Genomic DNA, 24,075 nt, shown 5'->3' on the forward strand with positions numbered 1-24,075 from the left:
ACAGATTATTAGGACTCTTTATTTTGTAGATACCTACAATAAAGACTAACTCATAATTGATCACTATAATCTCAAGACGTAAACTTTGTCCATGACGGCATGACCTCATTATTCTATTATGTACACAGATAAATATTGTTGTATTCTGTGTATAATATACCACATCTGTGATTATTTTATGACTTCTCGTTATCTACTAAAATGGCGGGTTTTTCGAACATTTTTGATTAGATAAAAATTGTGATAACAAAACAAATATAAGTCCAATGACCATAGCTGTCGCGGACTATATTTAATAAAAAAAAAAAAAAAAACAAATATAAAAATTAGTTTTTTTAATTTTTTTAACTTTTAATCGAAAATTGGTACTATATAGTTAATAGCAAACTTACAATCCAATACATATACCGACCAAGTACTATAATATCTAATTTGCTTATTGTTCAATTGTTCAAATATATTGTTGTATAAAATGGGTAGCAATCACTTCTAACATTGTAAACCTAATAATTATTAAAAATTATGAAATTTCGAGGAAAAATAATTGATCCTCATTGTATGAGACAGTTTTATAGTATGTGTATTATGTTGTTAATTAACTATAATGTTTATTATTTTAATTTTTTATCTAATAATTTTTAGGCATAGTTATGATATTGTCCAAGCTATGCAAGAATGTAGTAATACGATTAAGTGAAAAAAAACTGTTTTTGATTGCACTACATGAATCAGCTGCTGCTAGCAATCAGATCAGCGTATGGTCAGTTTTGGATCAACAATCATTCTTCAAAGACTATACTATGAGTGGAGATACAGAAAAAAATGAAATATTTTTTAGTTTACCAATTGGTATATGCCGAACTTACTATATGCTTAACTTAAGTAAATATTACACGCTATTAATTGTAATAACTAATATTTAAATTTCAGATATGTTAGCATCTTCTCTGAGTTCTGCTAAGCAAACAAATTCAGTAAAAACACTAAAAATGAAACTTACAGATAAACTTTCGCCTTGTTTAACGGTTGAGCTAGAATTGGTTAGATTTTATATTATGTATAACTATTAAATATTATGATACATAATTATATATTAGTAATATAATATGTATTTTAGGAATCTCTAGTTTCCAGCAAGCAGTTGTGTGTTCATGATGTTCCCGTAAGTGTTATAGCACCAACGGAATGGTCTGAATATAATGAGCCAAATATACCAAGTCCTAATGTAAGTGAAGTTTATTTTAACTAAAAGATTTTATTAAAATCAAATATTTTAGTACGTACTTTATTCATAGTTTCATTTACATGAGATGTATTTTAATCTTTAATTTTTGTTTATAATATTATAAAATATTGGTGTTGTAGATAAGTGTTATTTTACCATCAATAAGAGTAGTACGGCACGTCATAGATAACATGAAACGTATTGGCCCTAGGTTGATGGTAACATTGAATACTTCTGGCAAGATGATTCTGGGTATATCAAATTTGTTGTCCACAGTTGACACTCATTTTAGTAATCTTGAAGTAGTCAACCCAAAAACATTATGTAAGCTAATTTTTTATATTTTTAAATATTCATCAAATACCTTTACCTATTTATAAATTAGTATTATTGTTTAAGATGGCGAAACGAAATATTCAACTTTAGTAGACATAAAGAAATTTTCTCAGTTTTTAAACTGTGAACCCTTGAATTTATCAAGAATATTATGTCATGTGGTAAAAGGAACATTATTGCACTGCTCGATAGAGGAAGACGAATTTGTATTGCATTATTTTTTAAGTGGAATTGATGATTAACAGTAAAATATTATAATTTTAAAAAAATATTTATGACTATCCAAATTCCATGTTATAGTGACATTTCAGTGAAATAATTATGTATAAAGATCAAAAAATTTCTAAAATTATAATTTTGAAATTTTACTGTAGTATAAAATTTCAATAACCCTGTGTTACTTGTTCCTAATATGATGTGAAAAAAGCAATTGATCTACTAACGAATATCAATTAATTTTAAAATATTTGTTTATATTATATTATTAATAGTTTTATTCAGTTTTATATTATAATGAACAGTTAAACTAACTATTATTCTTATGTAATTAAGTAAGAGAATAAATAAAAACATAATGTACAATCATATATTTTTAAATACTACAAAAACTATTATATTTGGTTTTGGAAAATGTTCCCTACACTAAAGTAGGTTATATTAGTTTGTTATTATGATTTTTTTTAAAGTTATTAAAATAGTAATAAAACTTATTTATACTGTATTTTTTTTTTTTTTTATTGTAATTACTTACATTTTATCCACCTACCTGAAAATTAATTTTGCATCAATGTTATGGGTATTGAATATAAAAGTATTTATTCTTAAAAGAAAATTTGTAAATATAAACTTGGGCCTACATCAAATAATTTTTGTGTGCTAATTGTATTGTTTTAGAATTTGTTTATTATGTATTGTTTACGCCCATGACCACTTGAACGTCAATAATAAATAAAAATATTATTAATTGGATAAAAAAAATGTGCCAAATTTTATGTTTCTCTGTAGTACATACTAGTTATAATTTTTTATTAATATGTTGTTCGCTAGAGTATACTGCTAAGGAAATGTTTTGTATCTATGGAATTCAATTTTGTATTTTAATTTTCATTATAACATCAATAATCAATAAGTTGTACTAAGTTATTTATTATTTTAATTTAATTTTAAGTTAGTGAGATCAAGTTTTTTAAAAAAGTAATTAACCATGAACTTTGTGTGCAACACCTGTTTCAAGGTGCTATCGAGTAAAACAATGCGGTCAGTCGAAGATATAATGTAAATAAGTGGTGGTTGTAAATATTATTGTTTAAAATAAAATATTGTTAACTACATAATTATGTATTTGTCTTATTTTAGTAAACCTACACTCAAGCATACTACTTTGATAAAACAGATGAGAACAAAAGCTCGTCCACAAGGGTACCTACTAATTTGATTTAAATATCTAATCGCATATTTTCTTACTATTTTAACAAAATATATTCTCAAGTCTTAACGTAGCTACATAACCTTAGTTTTTTTATCAGCGTAATTATTATTTTTGGTCTTATTGTTTCAGAACTAATTCCTTGATGAAATCCGACTTCTTTATAAACGATACCATGAGCCGGCGAATTAGAATTAACACGATCAAATATCCCGTGCCGAAAAGTATCCCAAAGCCTAATGGGTACATTTACAAATCTCGCGCCGAACCAGAAAGGACATATACATCAAGTTGGATAATAACAATGATTTTAACAGGACTTAGCATTGATACGCTGATTAAAATGTTACACTATTAATGCAAAGATGTGTGTATAAATTATTTTACCGATATAATTTCAATCCCAAATTATGAGTGATACCTAGGTATCATATTTCCATTGTAAATATACGTAGATGTATTGTACAAATGCATCTTGTAATTGTACAAATACTCATACATACAATACATTATACAAATTACAAATTGTTAAACAAAAATACACAATGCCAAATGGCATGATACCAATTACCAGGTTCTAGATACCATGAAAAAGGTGTTGTACGTACTTAAGGATTGTTTTTATTATAACTCTATTGTACCACTGTTCTAAGTTATGAACGATATTGCAAACTATTCTTATACTTTCGATGTATTTTATTTCTTCAGATCATTAGTATTTTTACTTAATTATGTTAAATATTTATATACTTCATATTATCTAGTCATAAAAAATAGTTTTTGTTTTAATTTTGTAAATGTATATAAGTATTACTTTCAGGGGGGGGGGCTATGGGGGCTGAAGCCCTTTCCTATGTACTTAATTTTTATTCATTAAAAGTGTATTTTTTTATTATAACATAATATATTAGAGTATTATAGAATGTGTTTGGACTCACAGAAACTTTATTATCCATGGTAATAATAATAATGTTAAAAAATACTATAATATGTTATGTTTTATTGGCGCGGTCCAATACTAAATATCATTACCCTGATATTATTATTTAACAGGACTGGAAGTGCTTGAACCTGTTAAAAAAGTAATCCTTTGCAATATTGATAAAATATCTATTTTATTTCACTATGTACTGATTAAATGCTGGTACCTAATAACAGTAAATTTGCTATTTGAAAAATTAGCTAATTTTGTTTTGAAAAAAAGTTCTATAAATTTAAATAGAGCTAAGTGTTTGTGATAGGATTGCTGGTTTTTGCGGGGACTTAGGCCCTCCAGACCTCTCTAATTTATAAGGGTGTGATAAAGGGTGATGTAATATCAAATAAGTGACTAAATATAACTAGTTGCCTCCCTGTTATTATTATTATATTATTAATATTTTTCTAATTTAGTTTTTATTTCAAGATTTGTTTATAATATTATAAAACGTATACTTTATGTCTTCATTTGACTAATTCCATGCTCTTTAGCGATTTGCTGGATATTCATGATGGTTAAATGTAAGAGAATGTGTATGAGAAAACATGCATACTTCTTACTCAAGTAAGATTCAAAAATCATGATTTTTAGGATTTATAATTAATTGTTTAAAATTATTAACACTATCCCAGGAGTTTTATACAGGTACACACAATTCAGTGCTGTTATTTTGTGTCAAATTGTATATTTGTTAAAAACCATTTTTTTTGGAAGTTTTCTTTAAATTTTCACGCCGGAATTCCAATCCCTAGTAAAGAATGTAATAATACTATAATACTATAATTTAATATTTATTTATGACACACAGCATAATTATTAGACAGTAGTCATAATACTATATTAGCTGGTCGTGAACGCGAACCCATTTAAATACTGTTGTAATGATCCAACAACTGTAACGATAGAAACGATTTTCAAAAAAAACTTCCTTGGTGGAACCTGAAGGTGAGGTGAACCTTATGTAGAACAGTCCGACTGGAGACAAAATAACAGATAGATATTGTCTTGTAGTTAAATTATTACAGTGACACATGGACTCGGATTTGGACGAAATAAACAACAACTGCAACATGGGTATAACTTCGCTCTTAGTAAGTTCATTAATCAGTCAAATTTAAGACCAATATAATTAGTTAAAGCGTACAAACTTGTTTTATTACTGAGGAAACTCATACAGTTTTCAATTAACTTTCATAACTTCAAAATTTGTTTGTAATGTTATGATAACAATTAAAACGGTTTAACCGACCAGCGTATGTGTAAGACAAATATCAGAGTAATACCCCTGCCCCCCTCTGTATGGTGAGCAGGTGTATAGCTGTTTCTAGATTTTTTTCATTTTATCAGTTTGAATTTTTGAAGTATGTTAATACTACCATTTTTCTCCTGTGCCCTTTTCAATTGTAATTTGTATAGTGGTTTTGATTTTTGTTTCGATTCGCTTTTTAAGCTAAGATATTATATTTTTAATTCTTAATTTAGTTAATAATTTGTACATACATGTATATCACTGTATTTGTACCCCTATGGGGTGTCACATTTAATAATAATAGTAGTATAGAAATTGCCTATGCGAGACGCCGTTTTTTTTAAATAACTAAAATTTAATTCGACTAAAATATTTTTATATCCTTGTGGCATTTAAATCTAATGATAAACACGAAAAAGACCTGTTTAAACTGTGATTAAATTTATCTTAGTACGATATTACTTTCTTGAGTTTTAAAAAAATGAAGTCACTACGGTAACTGGAATGAAACCAAATTGGTGTTGATATATGAAAAAAAAACAAAATGCTACAGATTTTTTTTAAAAATATATACTTTAAATCACTTATAAGTTATCCATTCGTATTTTATCATTATTATTATTTTGTATACAATTTCCCCCCACCCCCCTTTATTGACTCAACCACAAATGTTGTTATCTTATTAATTTGTCATTTTTGGGTTTATAAATAGATAAATAACAAAATGTAACCAATAAATTAGTATATAATAATAATTGTTTAATACAAAAAGAACATAATACGTTAAATCATATTTAAAACAAATAAATTGTTACAAAACACACACAAAATAACTCAATTCAGGTAGAAGAGTATACTTAAAACTATAATAACAATTTACGGAAATGTACACAAAACAAAAAACAGTGACAATATGAAAAGGTTTCGAATAAATAATAAATAATGGCAGTTTTAATTTTTGATTATGTTACCTAACCACAATTGGGTAAAATTTGACGAAGAATAAAATAAGGTGGTTTGTTGGTTTTTACAACAACCGTAGGTAAATAAATTTTCAAACTAATTTCTACATTTATCAATGACGGGGGCAAAACCTGGGTGTGGTAAAATGTGAATTTTCCATTAACGACGCGTAAGGAATCGAACCGTTTCGATCGTATAGCTCTGCCAAGACCACATCGTCGCGTTTGGCCTTTGCCACGATTCTTACATGACAGTTGCACAACTCCCTCGACAAGGCTCGCGTGGCTAAATTATTTTCGTCCGAATCCTTTCTGGTCGCCACGTTGGCCAGTTGGCATTTAATCGCGCACGCCGGGATGGCTAAGAATTCTTGCGGGCACGACCTAACGTGTTCGATGTTGTGCACCGAGGTCGCGATGTCCAAGTCTACTAAACTCACTACGATAGTCGGATCCACTGCAACGACTACGGCCCTCCTCCATAGGTATTTGTAGAACACACAGACCGGAGTGCCGGGCGTGACCGTCCTCGGCCTAACGAGATCCGGGCACTTTTTCTGCAACAGCCAATTCATGTCGTCTATGGCGGAAGCCACGTCAAAGCCGTCGATTTTGTTCACCACCACGGACACTTTGTTCGGGCCCAAAATTTGCGTTACCACGCCTTCGGCCGAAACGGCGGCGGATAAATCCAATTGCGCGAACCCGAGTTTATCTCCGTCGAACCCGCCGTCCTCGAAACGGCTGTCGTCTTCGTTATTGTCTATCCCACATCTATAGTTGGCTTTTTTTAGCGAAATCATGTATTCGAAAAACTTAGGCGCGTACGCCGTGCGGACGTCCATTATTGCGTACACTTGGTCCGTATAAATGTCTGCCGAGATGGTCATTTTAGTCGGCATCTCGACCAGCTCCTTGCAAACAAAGTTGCACACAGACGCGGGCCACACGTTATTTGCAGCGATCGGCACGACCGCGCGGAAGTAGCCTTCGTGGCACAACTTGGGCACGTCTCGGATTCGGCCGCAGTCGCCGGCGGTGTTTAACGCCTCGTACGTGGCAACGTGTCTGAGATCGTCGTGAGAACAGACCTCGATATTTCCATAGTCCACGAACCGGACGGTGTAGTCGCCGGTCAGGTCGTCTGCGCTCAATACCGTTGCGCGATACCACGAGTCGTCCGCGTGGTATTTGGCCAATACCATTTGACCGTCAGCCCACGTGTAGTCCATCGGTTCGGGCACGCTGTCGGCCAACAGCCGGTCCAAGTCGGCCGACAACTTTCGCAAAATTCGCGGGGCGTCGCTCTGTGCGTCGTGAAAGTATATCGCACATCGGTCGTCCACGTGCGTGACGCGTGCTTCGATTAAATCTTTGTACAACGGTTCGGCAGGCAGCCAATCTTGGACCGCAGTACAGTGCGATTGTTCTCGGTCATACGGCGACGGTGACCTATCAAGATCTGGCCTGTATTCGAAGCTATCCAACTGTTCTAACTCGTCGTCGTCTTGTTCGTCGTCCGTACATTCGGCCAGTAACTCGCAATCCATCGACCCGAGTTTATCTCCGTCGAACCCGCCGTCCTCGAAACGGCTGTCGTCTTCGTTATTGTCTATCCCGCATCTATAGTTGGCTTCTTTTAGCGAAATCATATATTCGAAAAATTTTGGCGCGTACGCCGTGCGGACGTCCATTATTGCGTACACTCGATCCGTATAAATGTCTCCCGAGATGGTCATTTTGGTCGGTATCTCGACCAGCTCCTTGCGAACAAAGTTGCACACAGACGCGGGCCACACGATATTTGCAGCGATCGGCACGACCGCGCGGAAATAGCCTTCGTGGCACAACTTGGGCACGTCTTGGATTCGGCAGCCGCCGCTGTCGGCGGTGTTCAACGCCTCGTACGTGGCAACGTGTCTGAGATCGTCGTGAGAACAGACCTCGATATTTCCATAGTCCACGAACCGGACGGTGTAGTCACCGGTCAATTGGTCTCCGCTCAAAACCGTCGCGCGACACCACGAGTCGTCCACGTGGTATTTGGCCAATACCATTTGACCGTCGGCCCACGTGTAGTCCATCGGTTCGGGCACGCTGTCAGCCAACAGTCGGTCCAAGTCGGCAGACAACTTTCGCAAAATTCGCGGGGCGTCGCTGTGCGCGTCGTGAAAGTATATCACACACCGGTCGTCCACGTGCGTGACGCGTGCTTCGATTAAATCTTTGTACAACGGTTCGGCGGGCGGCCAATCTTGGACCGCAGTACAATGCGATTGTCTTCGGTCGTACGGCGACGGTGACCTAACAAGATCTGGCCTGTATTCGATGCTATCCAACTGTTCTAACCCATCGTCGTCTTGTTCGTCGTCCGTACATTCGGCCAATAACGCGCAACTCATCGACCCGAGTTTGTGGTTGACGTTGAACGCTTCGTCTCGCGCACTTTTTACCATTGTCACGCTGAGCACACCGTCTTTGTTCACGGCGTGCACGTACACGTCCAGACTTTCGGCGTTGGAGTAATCGACTGCGGCCATATCTGCTAGGGCGGCGTTTGCTTCCGGTGACCATTCGTTACACTGTTTTCCGTCGTGCGCCGGCACTAGTCCCTTCAACCGAGCTCTAAACGCTTGTGCCGGTATTTCGATGAGCCTCGAATCGAGCATCCGCAGCTGATGCCACGACAGCGTTTCCTTGCCGCCAAAATCAACGTAAAACACGGTGACCGTGCCGGGTTGTAATACCTCAACGATCTCGGCCCTGTACCACGCGTTGTCTACGGACCGTTTGGCCGCCACTGCCATACCGATCTTCGGGGTAAACATCAATTGCCTTTTTTCCGTATCCCGATAGACCGTTTGAAGCGTGTGCGTCATTAATTCGTACAGCGCGGCCGAACTCGGGTGGAAAACCGGTCGTATATAAAACTCGCCGGGCGACACGGTGTGGCCAAGTATAACGTCGTTATACATGCGGTTTTTGTCTAAAGGCGAGGCCCTAGGCAACGTCATCGATTTCATTATTTCTTTTTCCACATCATCGTTTTGGTAGCAACCGTCGGACGAGGCGTAACCAAAGAAGAACAACGCGCTTCTAATGGACATCGGGTACTGGTCATGCCAAACTACGTCGACTTCCACGTGCTCTCCTCTTGCCACGACGGGATATAAGTAAAATGTGCCGGACTGGGCAAACTTCAATGAACAAAATAGACGGTACGCTTCGTCGGACCACCCCTCGGTTTGGTCTTTTGGCTTTGCATCGTGCAAGGCACATTTGAACGCCAACGGCGGTATCGTTTTCAAGCGGTTGGGACATATTCGAATCCGGTCTCGGTGTACAGTTTCTACAAATCCATAATCGACGCTATACACCGTAAGCCACTTTTGTCCGTTTTCTTCGACCGCGTTTATAATCGTACACCGACACCACTGTTGGTTTGAAGCAAAAACCGAGTAAAGTTCGCAATTTTCGTGGCCTATGACGACGTTGCTGTGCTCGGTATTTGTGTTCTTTGCCAGCTCTTCCTTTACCATCGACAGCACATGGGCATTGGCTTGGAGCTGCACAAAGAAGTCCGACGGTGAGTTAACGTCCGTCACTAAGACCGGCTCGACAACGTTGGGCGATATTGCTTTGACGTGCACGGCGGTCTTCGGCAAAGCCATCCTCATGTCGGATACCCACGAGATACCGGTTCGCTCACTCTTCGGTTCTGAAAGAAAATTCACATTGATTTTATTTAACACTTCGAGTGCATGTTGGCAATCTGTTTTTATTTGTCCATTTAGATTTTAACATTCTTAGAAAAGGTCAAATTCACTTTGTATTAATAGGTCAATTGTCAACTGTAGCCATGGGAACCTCAAAATTTGAAATTAATATATATTTTATTTTGTGCGTTTCATAATATTTATGTTCTGATATTTGATTACTATTAATGAAATTAAAAAAATATATATAATTATACATAAGTTACCTGGTTCATATGCGCCCAATATTTCCACAGAGGCCCCTATGTCTTGGGCATTGTCATTGTCATATTTCTTTTCCATCGTATCAAATATATCATCGTCAAAATCCGTATCTTCAAAATCCAAGTTTCCAGTTTCCGTTAAAGTCTTATAAAAAGTCTGTTTTGGCAGTAAAAAATAAATTACTTAAACATTAATACTTTTGTATTGATTTTTATTATAGATATTTCCCCCCCAAAAAAAAAAATCGTTAGACAATAATATTACTAAAACGTGAAATACTCCCAACACACTAAAAGGTTTTTAAATTTTTGTAAGATTACTATAATATACCTCGCTATAAACAGTTTTTATGCTTTATATAGTAGCATAAATTAATATTTTTAAACAATGTTAAATAGGTTTGTATATTAACTAAATAATAATAAATAATTTAAACATACGTCCATTGTTGTCGAAAAATAGTTTTTTTTATAGCGTAAACAGCCGGTGTTTCCAAAAATGTTGTCAAAACACAAAACACAATGTTCTTCGTGATCGCTGTTATGGCGAATTGGCATTAGCCAAAATTCAGAAAAAAAATCACTAGATATAACTGAATTTTAAGGAGAAGAAAATTAGGTCCACTTGACATCAAGAGCTTACTTTATGTAATGAGTATGTACATAGTCGTTTGTTTATCGCCTTAGCAATTTTCCATTTATCCGTTGCTAACCACATCAGCAGTCGTGTGTTACATCCAAACTATTATTACATTATTGTTATTATTGCATTATTTTTAGCCAACAATAAAACAACATATTTTTTAACAAAAAAAAAAATACATAATTCATTCAAATAAAATAAATATACTTCTTACAATATTACCTTTGCAATTTTTTTTTTATATTTCTGATTTTTTTAATTTAAACAGGACTGTCTAATTAACATAAGACACGTAATGTTTTGAAAATAATAGTAATTTTGTATTTTTTTTTCATCTTTATTGCGATATTTGCCAATCGATCAGTCATAAAATGTCCAATAATTATTATATGAACTTGTACTTATCTCGTAAGTGATCTTCTCATTTATTAAATTAAAAAATATCTGTAGAGCCAATTTTTTATTGAAGACAACTCGATTAATTAAATATGACACAATTTATTGTCTGTAAAATTATTTATATCCACAGACTCGTGACCTCTCCGTCTTCGCGGGGCTAGATTTTTCAAAATAATACTTTTTAACAATACCGTCTCTGTAGGATTGTAAACATTAATTGTTACACATTAGATAGAAATTAAAATGCAAGGTTTTTAGCATGATGGAGTCGGTAATTGTAAAATAAAACTTTTTCCTCTCCTCCAAATTTATGCATTTCCCCCTCACATTTAATAGCAGAACACTGTGCGGAATCGAAATCTCGAACAAATCACATCGCTGAAGCTACAAGCGTCTGTGACCGTCAATCGTTTATGCATGTTGAGCACATACGTACCCAATTTGGTGCAACTCGATCTGACCGACAGTTTCCTCCCGTCATTAAGGTAGGTACCTAACTAATTGATTAGTTAGTCTTACTTATTAGTAATTCGAGTCATTTTAATTAAAAAAAAAACCATAAAAATCAACACATACCGAAGAAAATAACCATTCGATATTTTGGCTTATAGAGATTTCGCGTTCAAGTTGGACAATCTGAAAATACTAACGGTGACCTCGTGCGGTCTACGGTCGCTGGACGGAATCTGGAACGTACCGAACATAGAAGAACTATATGCCGCCGACAACGACATAAGCGACATAACGTTGTGCTCGACACTGACCGATCTAACCGTTCTGGACTTTGCCCGGTGAGTAAACAACAACTCGATCGACAGCTTAACAAACCCTAAAAATATTGTCATACATTTAAAAACAATTATTATATTTTTAGTAAAATAATAACTATTTAACACGTACAATGATAGAAAAAAACTGGTTTTAGTATTAAAAATAAAACAATAACAATGTATCTGAAAGTACTAATTACGTATTTTATTTATTATAAATTCAATAGAAACAAAATTATGAACTTGTCAAAACTGCATTTTTTGAACTTCTGCGAACGGTTACGATGCCTGACCCTGTCCGGTTGTCCGGTAGCCAAAATTGAAGATTTCAACAAAAAAATACGAGAAATATTGCCAAAACTGAGTGAACTCAACGGAATCCAATCGCTGGGTAAGGCCGTTTAAAATTAGGTACTAAACAAACTTATGGGACATTTAGTTACAGTAATTCTGCTAATTTTAATTAGAATGTACAACAAAATTTGAAAACCGACTATTGATCGACTCGATTATCTGTGGTAACATAACTGCTGCGTTAAGAAGTAAAAAAAAGACCAATCAAATGATGAAAAAGGTTAAGTAGACAACACACAAATATATAATATACAAATAATCCTGTAGACATAAATTAACAATTAAGCATTTTAACTTTTAATAAATAACTACACAAATGATTGTTAGTCTTGAAAAAACTTATTATAAACGACATTTGTGCATAAATGATGTTACTTGCGCCAGTTTTTCATAATTTTATAAACCATAAAAAAAAACACTTGAAGATAATAAAAAAAATTCATTTTGTGTTGCAGGGTACAGAAAGTTCAGAAAAAAGTATTGAATAAGACAATATATTATTATAAAATACAACTAAGTCACTAGAAGTATGATAAGAAAAAAAAATGACATATTGCTTAATAGTTAACAATAAACTACACATTAATTTAATTATTTCTATTGAATTTTATCAACATCTTAAAAATGCTCAGTCTTTTACGTTTGGTAATTAATAATTACTCCTTTATGATATTTAACACATTTGCTTCTATCGGTAGAGCCGACGGTCCTAGTTCAAGAAGGTTCCCAAATAATAATTCAACTAAGACCGCTGGTAGCTAATGTGTTAACACTATACTTAAATGTACTTAGAAAACTATACTGTTGTAAGTTAGGTACTATTTGAAAATCATATATCAAACTCTTCAGCGCCGTCGTCGTTGTTATCTGGGTCTGGTTCATCGAAATCGGTCTTACGCACGTCCTGGTCTTCTCCAAATTGAATCATATTGTTAATAGTGAGTTGTAAATCTGCAATACTATTTTCATCCTTTATATTTAATGGAACAAATCGGACGAGACTGTAATCTTCAATCATCTGGCCGATTCGTTTTGACAAATATCGATCTTTCTTTCCCCATGCCGTGTTGGTTTTCACTTCAGAGCACGAGGATCAGGCTCTAAATAACTAAAAAATATTAAAGACTTATTATTAAATCCTAGATCAAAATATGTCTCTTCATTTTAAAAAGTCAATAAACCATTTCACAGATTATTGTAGCCGAATATAAATATAGCGGAACAAAAATTGGGGCATTTAATGTCGCAAAATATGTGAAAATTATTTTAAAACTTTTTTTAAGCGAACCAAACATTTATAACGTATAGTTTGAGCTGGACCGTTCTAATAATAAGTTTTTTTTTTGTTTTGACCAGACTGGACTAGTAAGTTAGGATCTGTACTTCGATGTCAAGTTTCAGTGGCAATATTAAAAATGTTTCACGACCAATTATTACCCATTAAAAAAATGCAAACTTAATTACTTGTCTAAATGTTTTCTAGCAGTTTTACTGAGTAGATCCATTTTTGACTGAACATTTATATGCGGCATTCTAAATTGATCATAACAGATAGAGCAGCTATTGTACCTATACATGCATTTTAATATTATATATTTTCCTACCAGAAATAAACTTAGGCCCGTCAACCATAAATTGAGAATCCACTAAAATAACAGAACAAACATTAAATCCCCAGTTTTGTAACAATTCTACTAAATGTTTTATCGTTTTCATACGTGTATACAGCTCTATTTGTCCAGGTAAATCAAAAATAACATAGTCATCGTCATCATCGCCGAGCTGTTCTTTTAGCCAATCCGAGTTCTCCATCAAATACCTATAAAAACAAAGTGTTTCGTATAAAAAATATATTAGTAAAATTCAACCATTCTACAAACAAGGTGTCATCAATTTATCCGTGATCGTTTTTCAGTACCATAAGGAATCTAACATATACAGAAAATTGTATAAGTATAAAATTAAAAATTAACACAAATTCATCTGAAAATAAGTTGACACAGTCTAAATGTATTAAAATTATTTGGTCATGAAATATTGCCTATATTTAGCCACTTAATCGTTTCAGGACAGTCGATGTGTATATTATACATTTGTTGTCCTGCCGTTGATATAAACTGCAACAATAACTTACTCCATGCAAAATACCAAACCTCCATTAGGACCGTAATGGAGTAATTCATCCTCCATAGCATCGTCGATATGTATCCAACTGTCTACAGTTGGACTGTAATCAAACCGTTCAGCAGCTGGATCCAAATTCACGACAGTCACGGGATTTTTTTCATTTTCAAAATGTTGTACTACAGCTGAACAATATGTAGACTGAAACAAACATACAGCGGTTACTAATATCGCTTTAAGATGTATTTTGTAAAGATATATTTTAGAACTATGCATAAATAATTCAATTCAAATCTCAAATATTAAAACATCTTAACAAAAATTACATGACAACTCACTAGCGACTTTTCAAATAACAAATCCATTTTTAAAATGTAAATACTTAGGCGTATAAAATTGTGGAATGATCTAGCCATATAACAGTAATGGTACTTTAATGTTAACAAAAAGTTTTCAATACCGATTGAGCCGTGGAAATTACTCACAATAGTTATGTGTAAACATCTTATAACGGGTTCTATCTGAAATAAAATTTAAAAAGAGCAGAACTTATCATGTGCATGAACTTTATTGAGATACGATAAATATTATTGTATATATTTGATATTATCGGTTTATGATAACTATAATACGATACATAAACACGAGACTGTAAGTTGTTCAATTTTCGCTGAACAACAATATACTATAACTGAATATCTATGATCTATCTCTTCGCTAAACTCGTCTCGGTCACTCAATAGAACTTGTGGCTCCTCTGCAGAAAAGAAAGACTCATTAACCTCAATGTCATATTATTTATAGAGTGGAGTGTCAATTAGATGGCTGAGCCAATCTTTTACTACGCGTTTCCGGACAAACCCTATTAGATAACTTGAGCGGTGAATTTTCTTTTTCTTGATGTGAACGTTGATACTATAATCATCGTGCAGCTCACGAGGCAGTAGGTTGACCATTGTATTTACTTCTACTGGCACGTTGATTATTTGTCCAAGAACCCCATATTGGCCATTTCCATGACGAAGCCTTCTGATTGTCATAAACGGAAGTCTTGGCGAGACCAATCACTCGGTGATTAAATCCAAGTCAGGCAGATGTGGTGGTCGCAATGGATACGTAAAACTATTCGACTTAGATGAAGTCGGTATTTTTAGTTTTTTAAGTGTGGCATAATAATATATTTATATTCAACAAAAACAATTTTCAATTGTTTTGTTACGGCCTTAATGTTTTTTTTTTCTAACTTTGTAATCTGTTTATTAAAATTTCATTTATGTTTTTTTATTAAACAATTACCTATTCAATTTAAGTTACGATCCATATAATGTACAATATATTATAAAATATTATACTAAGTATAGTTCTAATTTTCTATTCTATTCTACTTATTCATTTTATTTAACCTTACTTGTATAAAACAAATTTTCTTGTATAATATATAACTATTATAATATTATAATTTTTACATTGTAATAATAATAAAATTATTAAATAAAACAACTTTACACTTAACCCTTGCTGCGTTAGGTGATGACAATATTACAAAATTGTATTGAAACATATTTTAGCTCGTCTTATGAAAAATACAGAGGTACTGTCAAAATTGGTTCAGCGTAGTTTTTAGTATACTTTACATTGTCATTTCTTCACAAGCTGTCACGAATTAATCACATCTGTCATATCAATATCTGTGTTGTTTCCGTCAAGATAATATACAGATTGTAAATTGTGGGTCCTAGGGTAAGCAGCGCGGAGAGAATATGTATAATATACTGCGGTCAGCCACGGCCGGTGCAGCGCGGCTCGTAGTTGTCAAAAACTAAAAAGGCTAGCCTAGCCTAGCCTAGTTATCAAAATGTTGTCGCGTATGGAGAGGCATTGTCCGATGTGGTCACTTAACATACACCCCTAGTACCATTGGACATATATCCGAAATGTTTACTTCCGTTTACCGGTCATATTCACCTCCGTCAGTCCTACTTCCGTTACCTATTTCCGGTATTTGCACAAATTTACTCCTACCCAAAATATTGTACCGCGTGTTAAGATGTTTACACATCAAAAATAGGCCAAGAAATAAAATAAATGAACACAGAAATGTTATTAATATTATTGCACAAACTGGTATTATTTTTTTAAATAAAATAAAATGTAGTTTTTACACAAAATACGTAACCTTTTTTTTTCTCCAAGTAATTGCTAACCTGGGAGGGAACTGTTTGCACACTAATTCCTCCCAGGCAGCATCGTTTATTAGCATTCACTACAAAATATTTTAGTTATAAAAATCCCGTTTTCCTCTTCGCGAGACGGGCTCACAATTTTAAACGTTTGAATTGGCAATCGAAACAAATGGTCGCGTTGAGTTATGGTTGCGCCGCCCGTCGTCCTTGTGTCAAGGAAAACTGGTTTAGCTACCAGTTGCCTACTTTATTATAATTATGATAGTATTTTTGAGTTTAATAAGGCAGTTTTTATTTGTAGCGAGAGTGAACGTAACAAAACCACATGTAATTTGCTTTTTAATTTGACCAAAAAAAAAAGAAATCTGTGTTAGCAGTTATGTTTAGTGTATGCATATAAACAACGTGCCGCGTGATATTGACATGTGACTCACAAATCAAACTTAATCAAAATATTATTATACCTGCTATTCTATGCTTGGTGGATTTTAAATTTGTAAGTTAATTCTATCATTTTAGTAAGTTATTGTAATCATTCAATTAATGTTATTAATTTATAATCAAGCAAATAAATACATCGAGTGAAGCCTGAACGTACAATAGCATGTTGCAACTTTGGTACATGGTAGCTACACCGCACGTGGGTAAATATCTAAAATGTATGATCAACTGATCCAACCATATAGCTAATTCTAGCACTGACTTTTCAGTTAAAATTTCAAAATCAAGTGAAACTTATACTAAAAAAAAAATACACAAGTAAATAAAAATCGAAGTCTAACTTTATCGACCGCCGCAAGCATCGATCCCTTTTCTGTTCCATGCCTTTCGTTTTTCTGCACATATCCAACTCTAAAACATATCAATGTTAAGAGGACGCCACACCGGCCATTCTTAAGGAGTAAAGTATAGGCAATTTTTCGAAAATCTTAATTTAAAGCTTGAACTATAATGTATACTGTATACATTAATACTGTATAAGGATACTTTGTTGATTACCATTTTTTTTTTATCAGACTATCACAGTCATTTCTGTAGGATAAATTACAATTTTTTTCCCCATCAAAACTTGCTTTGCGCGGATTCATTTTTCTCAGGCTTCATATACAGTTAAGGAAAGAAATCTATACATAATATTATACATGACCAAATTATCTGTGCTCCAGCATCCGTATTTTTTCGATATACCTACCTAATACAACCGACGCTATATCATTTTTTAAAAAGTCAAAAAAGTCCTTTCTTTCTTAATTAATTAATTAAATATTCATTAACTAATTGAAATATTAAAAAAAGGGCCATGATAGAAACACAGACAATGATGTCGTCTATATTATGTGAAAATTTCGTTTCTTAGTTTTGATTTACAGCCTTTGTAAAATTACGCCGCGCAAGGCGGGTTTTTGGAAGAAAATAACGCGTGTGTGACTCTCTCTTAAAAAGTATTGAAGTATATTATCTTAGAAAATTACTTAGAACACGCTGAAAATTTCTCGATCCGTGTTTTTTAAAACGACTTAGCTAGACGTGCCAGAGAAAATCTCAGGACAACACACTCGGATTCGGCTAAAAAAATGCAAAAAATTATATTATGTGTGTTTCGGTTCTTGTTCTAAAATCGTGTTGTACAGTGCTATAAACTGTGGAAACATATTGAAATGTACCGGGCGTATTGTGAATGTAACAATTTGGCTTTGTTCGCAGGTTTGAGACAACACTAGGAGTGCGTACTGTGTACCTACAGTTTACACATAATTGTTAACAGTTTATAATTGCGTCGGCAACGGTCGGTTTCAACGCGCTGATAATGATGTCGGTGCGGTTTGTTTAAAAGTCGCGCGACGCCCTTGCACGTTTTTCATTCGCATCAGTTCCGCCGATCCGGTCGCATAGACGCACGCATTGAATTGCTTGATGATAGCCGCACGGTTGCCAGCTCTCAACACTTGACGTCCGCACACGGCTAACGACAGAGTTATTATCGGCCATCGACAGACACAACGCAGTCGGGCCGTTGACATTCGTACGTGAGCTTGGACTTTCGGTGACGTAACAAACGTCGCATAATCATGTTCAACGGTTATTACGGTTCAACGTCGGAGAGCAGCGACAGCGACGTGCCGCCGAACGGTACGTTGGCCAAGACCATGGATCTCAACTACCTGCTGTTGGACTCGCACACGGTGCAGAAACACTTGGAGGACGTGTGCGCGCACAGCCGGCCCGACACCATCGACACCATGTTGCTCAACCACAACGCCATCATGACCCTGCCGCCGGTCATCGAGCGATTCCAACATTTGCGCGTGCTCGACATCAGCAACAACCGACTGACGGCCATACCCGAATTCGTGGCTCGGCTGCCGCTGCACACGCTCATCGCCAAGAACAACCTGATCGACGACGACGGGTTCCCAAAATCGTTCGAGTCGTCCGTCCACCTCAAAGTGTTGAACGTCAGCGGCAATCGGCTGTCCCATTTCCCCGAGCAACTGTTACCGATCGTCACCCTCGAGTACCTGTACATGGGCAGCAACCACTTGGTCGAACTACCCAAGGATATTAACCGGCTAATCAGGCGAGTACCAATCACCTACGTATGGCAAAATATTTATGCGACTAGATAATAGTTAAAATTAACAAAAAAAAAAAATTGTTTGTCGGCTTATATGCTGCTGTACTATTTCAAAAGAAAATAATAATACGTAAAAAAACTTAAAACTAGGATCAATAAAAATTACATGATATTGGCATTATCCGGATTGGCTTACAGCAAAAAAAAGTATATATTAAGTATATATTCAAATGTTGTACTTTAGAGTAGCGACCGTATGTTAACGGCACAGCTATATGGCAAGTGGATAATAAAACATTCGGTATATAAGTGTGCACACGTTCAATGAGTGTAATCGGCCGATAAAAACCTAATTTACAATCGCCGATATGTAAAAAATTATTAATTAATAAGTTATTGTTGTTATCAAAGCCATTAGATTAGATCCGCGTTAGTCGTATGGTATTTATGATATTAAAAGATTTTGGATCAATGAACGATTAATTATAAATGAGGAGATATGCATATCCTCGCGGTCTTAACTATTTTTTTTTTAACTGCGAAAATTGTAACAGTATGTTGATAAAAAGTTACATCAATTAGAAAAATTCCAATGTCCTTAGACACAAAATAATTAAGATTTAAGATAACAGCATTGACTTGGCGTTTATTTAGTTATTCCTTACTTATTAACGCTTATGTTGCTATAAGTTATTGAAATTTAATTGGGAAAAATGTAAATGTGCTCACTGTTTATATTATCATTAATTTATAGGTTTAAAAATTGTTCAATGTAGATGATACAAATTAGCTTATATCTTACAAAGTTTAAAATACATATAATATAATTAACCATACTTATTATGCAGAACGGCTTATCTATTAGTGGTTTCAAAAAAGTAGATAGGTATAATATAAACAAGTTTTCTATTTAATTGTTAAATAAATTAAAAAATGGAATAGCGAGTAGTACCTAGTAAAGTAATAAACGTTAAATGCTGAATGTGTTATTTTCTTCAGTTTTTACCTTTAATCTATAAGCATTAAAAGCAAAAAGGAGGCTATATAGATGCAAATCATATGTGGGTGTCCGCTGCCATTATACACGAGCACTACTTATTTGGGGAGCTTCAAAAACTAAAATATTAACTGAAAAATATGTTTTCATAGGTATAGACGCCTAAGGTGAATTTATTGAGATGTAGGTGTTTGTTTATAAAATAAAAATACAATTTTAATAATTTTTTAAATACTGTTTAAAAAAAAAATGACTGTATAACTTGTATTGAATGTAGGTACATTTAAGTAATTACCATAGTTCATATTATAATTATTGATAATAAAATATTAGCGTTTAATTTTTAGATAATAATAATAATTTTGAAATTTAACCCATCCGCAACACTGCAGTGTATTATTGTGGTATAGGTATTATATGAAAAAAAAAAGAAACTTAGTCTTATTTTCTAAAACATACCTACATGTCTATATATCATGTATATTTAGACAAATTATTAGTTCAGTATTATATTACATACGATTAATTACCAGTTTTTAGTGAATTATTTACCATTTTGATATACCTACACACATTATAAAATTTTAACCGTCGGTTATAAAATAAACTATTTAGACTAGGCGTGATCGCATGGAAAATAAATAACTTTGAATTGCAACTTTCCAGATTAAAATTCTTATGTCTGGGAGGAAATCACTTATCCGACGTTCCAGTGACATTAGGGCAGCTGGACAACATGAAAGCCTTAAATCTGAGCGATAACGCTCTAGAGGGCCTGCCACAGTCCATCGCCAATCTCAAACACCTCAAATCGTTGATGTTGCACAAAAACCGACTTCGTACACTGCCCATAGAAATCATATCATTGAAGTGCCTCTCAGAGGTAAATAAACTCCATTTAAAAAATCACAACCCAAGGTCCCACGTGCATTAATCAGCTTGAAAATTGCTCTTGTGGCCTATTTTGGCCAATTAAAATTAAAAAAAAATTAATTTGTCTTTCTTCTCACACCACTTGGGCAGACACGAGCGGTGACCACAGTAAATTGAGTGAGTACCCACTACTCGGTAATACCGTAACAAGCAAATAGAAATTATATTTTTAATGTATGTAACGGATTTTTACATAACAGAATTATTATTCGATGAGGCTTGGTAAAATATTTGTACATTTAATATAGTCGTTTATGAATCATTTATTATTAAAAACGGAATCTGGTACACATTTTTTAGTTTCGATTCAAAGCTAAGTATATAGTCTTGTATAGTATTGTAATTGTGCTTTAATTTTTCTAGTTTTATTTAATCTTATTCTACTTTTTTTTTTTTTTGATTGTTTTTTAAGACACAGTAAAGTAATAAGCAACTAATACAAATTTCAATTATGTCTTTTAGGTTCACTCCACGTCATTGTTTATTTTAGAAACTCAAAAATATACATAAATGTAAACTGTAAACAAATATCTGAACATCAGAAAGGAAGTAAAATGATTAAAATTAAATGCAGGCATTATACTTGGGCTCACAAACTTCCGAATTTTAAATTTCACTGTTATATTTTAATCAAGCAATAATTTTAGTATCGACAGAACGTTCATGTCGGTTGAACGTTTAGAGTAATTTCATTGTTTCGTTAAAATGTTGATACATTGGACCTAATCATTGCTATAAGGATGATAACCCGCTAACCTTTATACGGCCTCTTGGCACTGTGTTTTATTATATCTACGTTGTACTTTGAATATTTGAGCAATAAAACTGCACAGTCGGAAAATATTTTATAAACATTGATATTATTATAATGAGGTATTCCCATATCGACATCGCCAGCTATAATAACGCATATTATGCGTGTCTAATCGTCTTATCACAATAGCGTAGGTACCCATATAGTACAAGCGAGTAGTACTTACAAAATCTTTGTTTTCAAACCGACACGAGGATAATTAGATTAATTTGAAAGAAAAAATAAATGTCAGTCTACAATCAAATTCACGCTGTATAAAAACGTTAGTCAAAATTAGATAGGATAGGCAATTTTAATTACAATTATTAATCAGTAAAAAACAAAATTACACAAGGTTATGCCGCTAATATTATAATAATAAGATAACATTATGATTTATGGCCGTCTTGCAAAATTGATTGCAGTACACGTGTTTTATTGATATGTGCGACTAAAACTACAAAAACAAAAACCACCCACATTTTTATGTACCTATTATGTTTAATACAGGTCATGCTAGAACCGCCAGTTTTCTTTTTCAGTTGAGCCTAAGGGATAATCCGCTGGTAGTGAGATTTGTCAGTGATATGACGCACAATCCGCCGTCTCTTCTAGAACTGTCCGCCAGAACTGTGAAAATCAACAACGTGCCCTACGGTGAACGGGATTTGCCTTACAACCTGATCGAATACTTAGCCAGTGCCCATCACTGTGTTAACCCAAAATGCAAAGGTAAGACGTCGTTTGGATTATTGCATTGCGATCGTTCCCGGAAGACCGTAGTATTGACGAAGAAAGCCTTGGGGTCTATTCTAGTCGAGTTGCTGAATTAATGTGTGCGTGTGTGGGAGGGGTGGTTTAGAAGGAGCTCTTGAGGGTTTTAGCCGGTTTTAAATTAATCATACACTCACGTAAGCCTATGGATAGAAACGAGTATCTGAATAACAGAGAACTTATTATAATATTTTTTATGGGCTATTTCTCAAGCATTTATCTCATATTTTATCGAGCTTGTCTTTTTTTTCATAGGAGTATTTTTTGACGATCGAGTGGAGCACATTAAATTCGTCGACTTTTGTGGTAAATATCGAATTCCGTTGTTACAATATCTTTGTTCGTCCAAATGTATTGTCAACCATAGCAACGCGCACGGCGACAGTACCGATAGCAACATGATGAGGAAGGTATTGCTTGGATAGTTTGTCACAAGTCATCACACACGCTATTGTTTATCTAATGTGTAATAATAATATACTTGTATAAAATTGTGTGTACGTCTGATTGGTGGTAAATATATACAGAAAAAAATGTGTTATTTCATTATATATTTGAAAATAGTTAAATGCTAGATAACATTTAAGTGTATAGACCGAAAACGATTTTTTTTTTATCTACGAAAAGAACTGGAAATAATTTTAATGCATATTATTTTAATATTTTAATTGCATATTATTATTACTAGTAATAATATAGAATATACATTATACATAATAATAATAATACCTAATTATAAATAGTTTAGTTATTCACAATTAAAAAATATATACATAAATAGTCTAAATAAAATGATCGTTTTCAATATAAATTTAAAGATTGGTAAAATCGTAATTATATGTTTTATAAGTTTAATATTTAATAAATGTAATATATAATTTGTTCGGCTAGAGTTTTGAAATATCTGCTCAATATACTACCACACTATACATATATTTTATACAGTACAAATAATTTTATGTTATTTTATACAAAAAAAAAAAATATTTGATTTTTCATAACTTTAAATGTGTGTTCTGAATTTATGATTGTTCTGTTCTGTTCTGTATCAATAATGTGTAGGAAGTTTTATGTTGAGTATCTGTTAAAAAAAATGTTGATATCGTTTTTTTTTTGTCAAACCCATTTCAGATTTTTTGTATACAAATATATATTTATGTTTATTGTACTATTGTTTCCTAACTGTGATATTAAAATGATTATTAAATTCTATCTACTTGTGAATTAAAGTTAAAATTGCTAAATAAAATACGTTTATGTTTAATTTTATTTTCGATCATATGTCATGAAATGAGAGTAGAATTATATACTTTCTACGTATTATATTATATTAATCTTATTCATTATTGTAGGAATAGTTGTTTTATTGTGATT

General features: G+C 33.6%; 5 protein-coding genes and 1 pseudogene across 5 annotated transcripts; 4 read left to right on the forward strand and 2 right to left on the reverse strand.

Annotated features, from left to right (window-relative positions):
* The first annotated feature begins 327 nt into the window (after positions 1 to 327).
* LOC126846742 (checkpoint protein HUS1) lies at positions 328 to 2,009 on the forward strand. Its single transcript, XM_050586528.1, has 6 exons — positions 328 to 574; positions 643 to 849; positions 931 to 1,040; positions 1,118 to 1,225; positions 1,366 to 1,549; positions 1,625 to 2,009. The coding sequence occupies exons 1-6, from the start codon at positions 523 to 525 to the stop codon at positions 1,801 to 1,803; spliced, it is 840 nt and encodes a 279-aa protein (XP_050442485.1). The 5' UTR covers positions 328 to 522; the 3' UTR covers positions 1,804 to 2,009.
* Positions 2,010 to 2,314: 305 nt separating this feature from the next.
* On the forward strand, positions 2,315 to 3,345 carry LOC126846235 (uncharacterized). The gene is made up of 3 exons (XM_050585508.1): positions 2,315 to 2,836; positions 2,918 to 2,980; positions 3,120 to 3,345. The coding sequence occupies exons 1-3, from the start codon at positions 2,766 to 2,768 to the stop codon at positions 3,343 to 3,345; spliced, it is 360 nt and encodes a 119-aa protein (XP_050441465.1). The 5' UTR covers positions 2,315 to 2,765.
* Positions 3,346 to 5,338: 1,993 nt separating this feature from the next.
* On the reverse strand, positions 5,339 to 10,603 carry LOC126846247 (tudor domain-containing protein 1-like). The gene is made up of 4 exons (XM_050585524.1): positions 10,598 to 10,603; positions 10,160 to 10,313; positions 6,426 to 9,895; positions 5,339 to 5,416 (listed from the first exon to the last, which is right to left on the reverse strand). The coding sequence occupies exons 1-4, from the start codon at positions 10,601 to 10,603 to the stop codon at positions 5,339 to 5,341; spliced, it is 3,708 nt and encodes a 1,235-aa protein (XP_050441481.1).
* A 1,012-nt stretch (positions 10,604 to 11,615) lies between these two features.
* LOC126846248 (leucine-rich repeat-containing protein 56-like) lies at positions 11,616 to 12,373 on the forward strand. Its single transcript, XM_050585525.1, has 3 exons — positions 11,616 to 11,683; positions 11,810 to 11,989; positions 12,196 to 12,373. Exons 1-3 carry the CDS (start codon positions 11,616 to 11,618, stop codon positions 12,371 to 12,373), a joined length of 426 nt encoding a protein of 141 aa, XP_050441482.1.
* On the reverse strand, positions 11,841 to 14,811 carry LOC126846249 (GPN-loop GTPase 3-like; annotated as a pseudogene).
* A 2,135-nt stretch (positions 14,812 to 16,946) lies between these two features.
* LOC126846367 (leucine-rich repeat-containing protein 58) lies at positions 16,947 to 23,458 on the forward strand. The gene is made up of 5 exons (XM_050585709.1): positions 16,947 to 17,125; positions 18,334 to 19,207; positions 20,868 to 21,084; positions 22,470 to 22,659; positions 22,957 to 23,458. Exons 2-5 carry the CDS (start codon positions 18,699 to 18,701, stop codon positions 23,124 to 23,126), a joined length of 1,086 nt encoding a protein of 361 aa, XP_050441666.1. The 5' UTR covers positions 16,947 to 17,125; positions 18,334 to 18,698; the 3' UTR covers positions 23,127 to 23,458.
* The last annotated feature ends 617 nt before the right edge of the window (positions 23,459 to 24,075 follow it).

The sequence above is a fragment of the Adelges cooleyi genome, unplaced genomic scaffold, assembly GCF_023614345.1.
Source record: "Adelges cooleyi isolate 19-005CV unplaced genomic scaffold, UGA_ACOO_1.1 ACOO_flye_CR_arks_rails_tigmint_CR_PRNA_9, whole genome shotgun sequence".
NCBI classification, from domain to species: domain Eukaryota; kingdom Metazoa; phylum Arthropoda; class Insecta; order Hemiptera; family Adelgidae; genus Adelges; species Adelges cooleyi.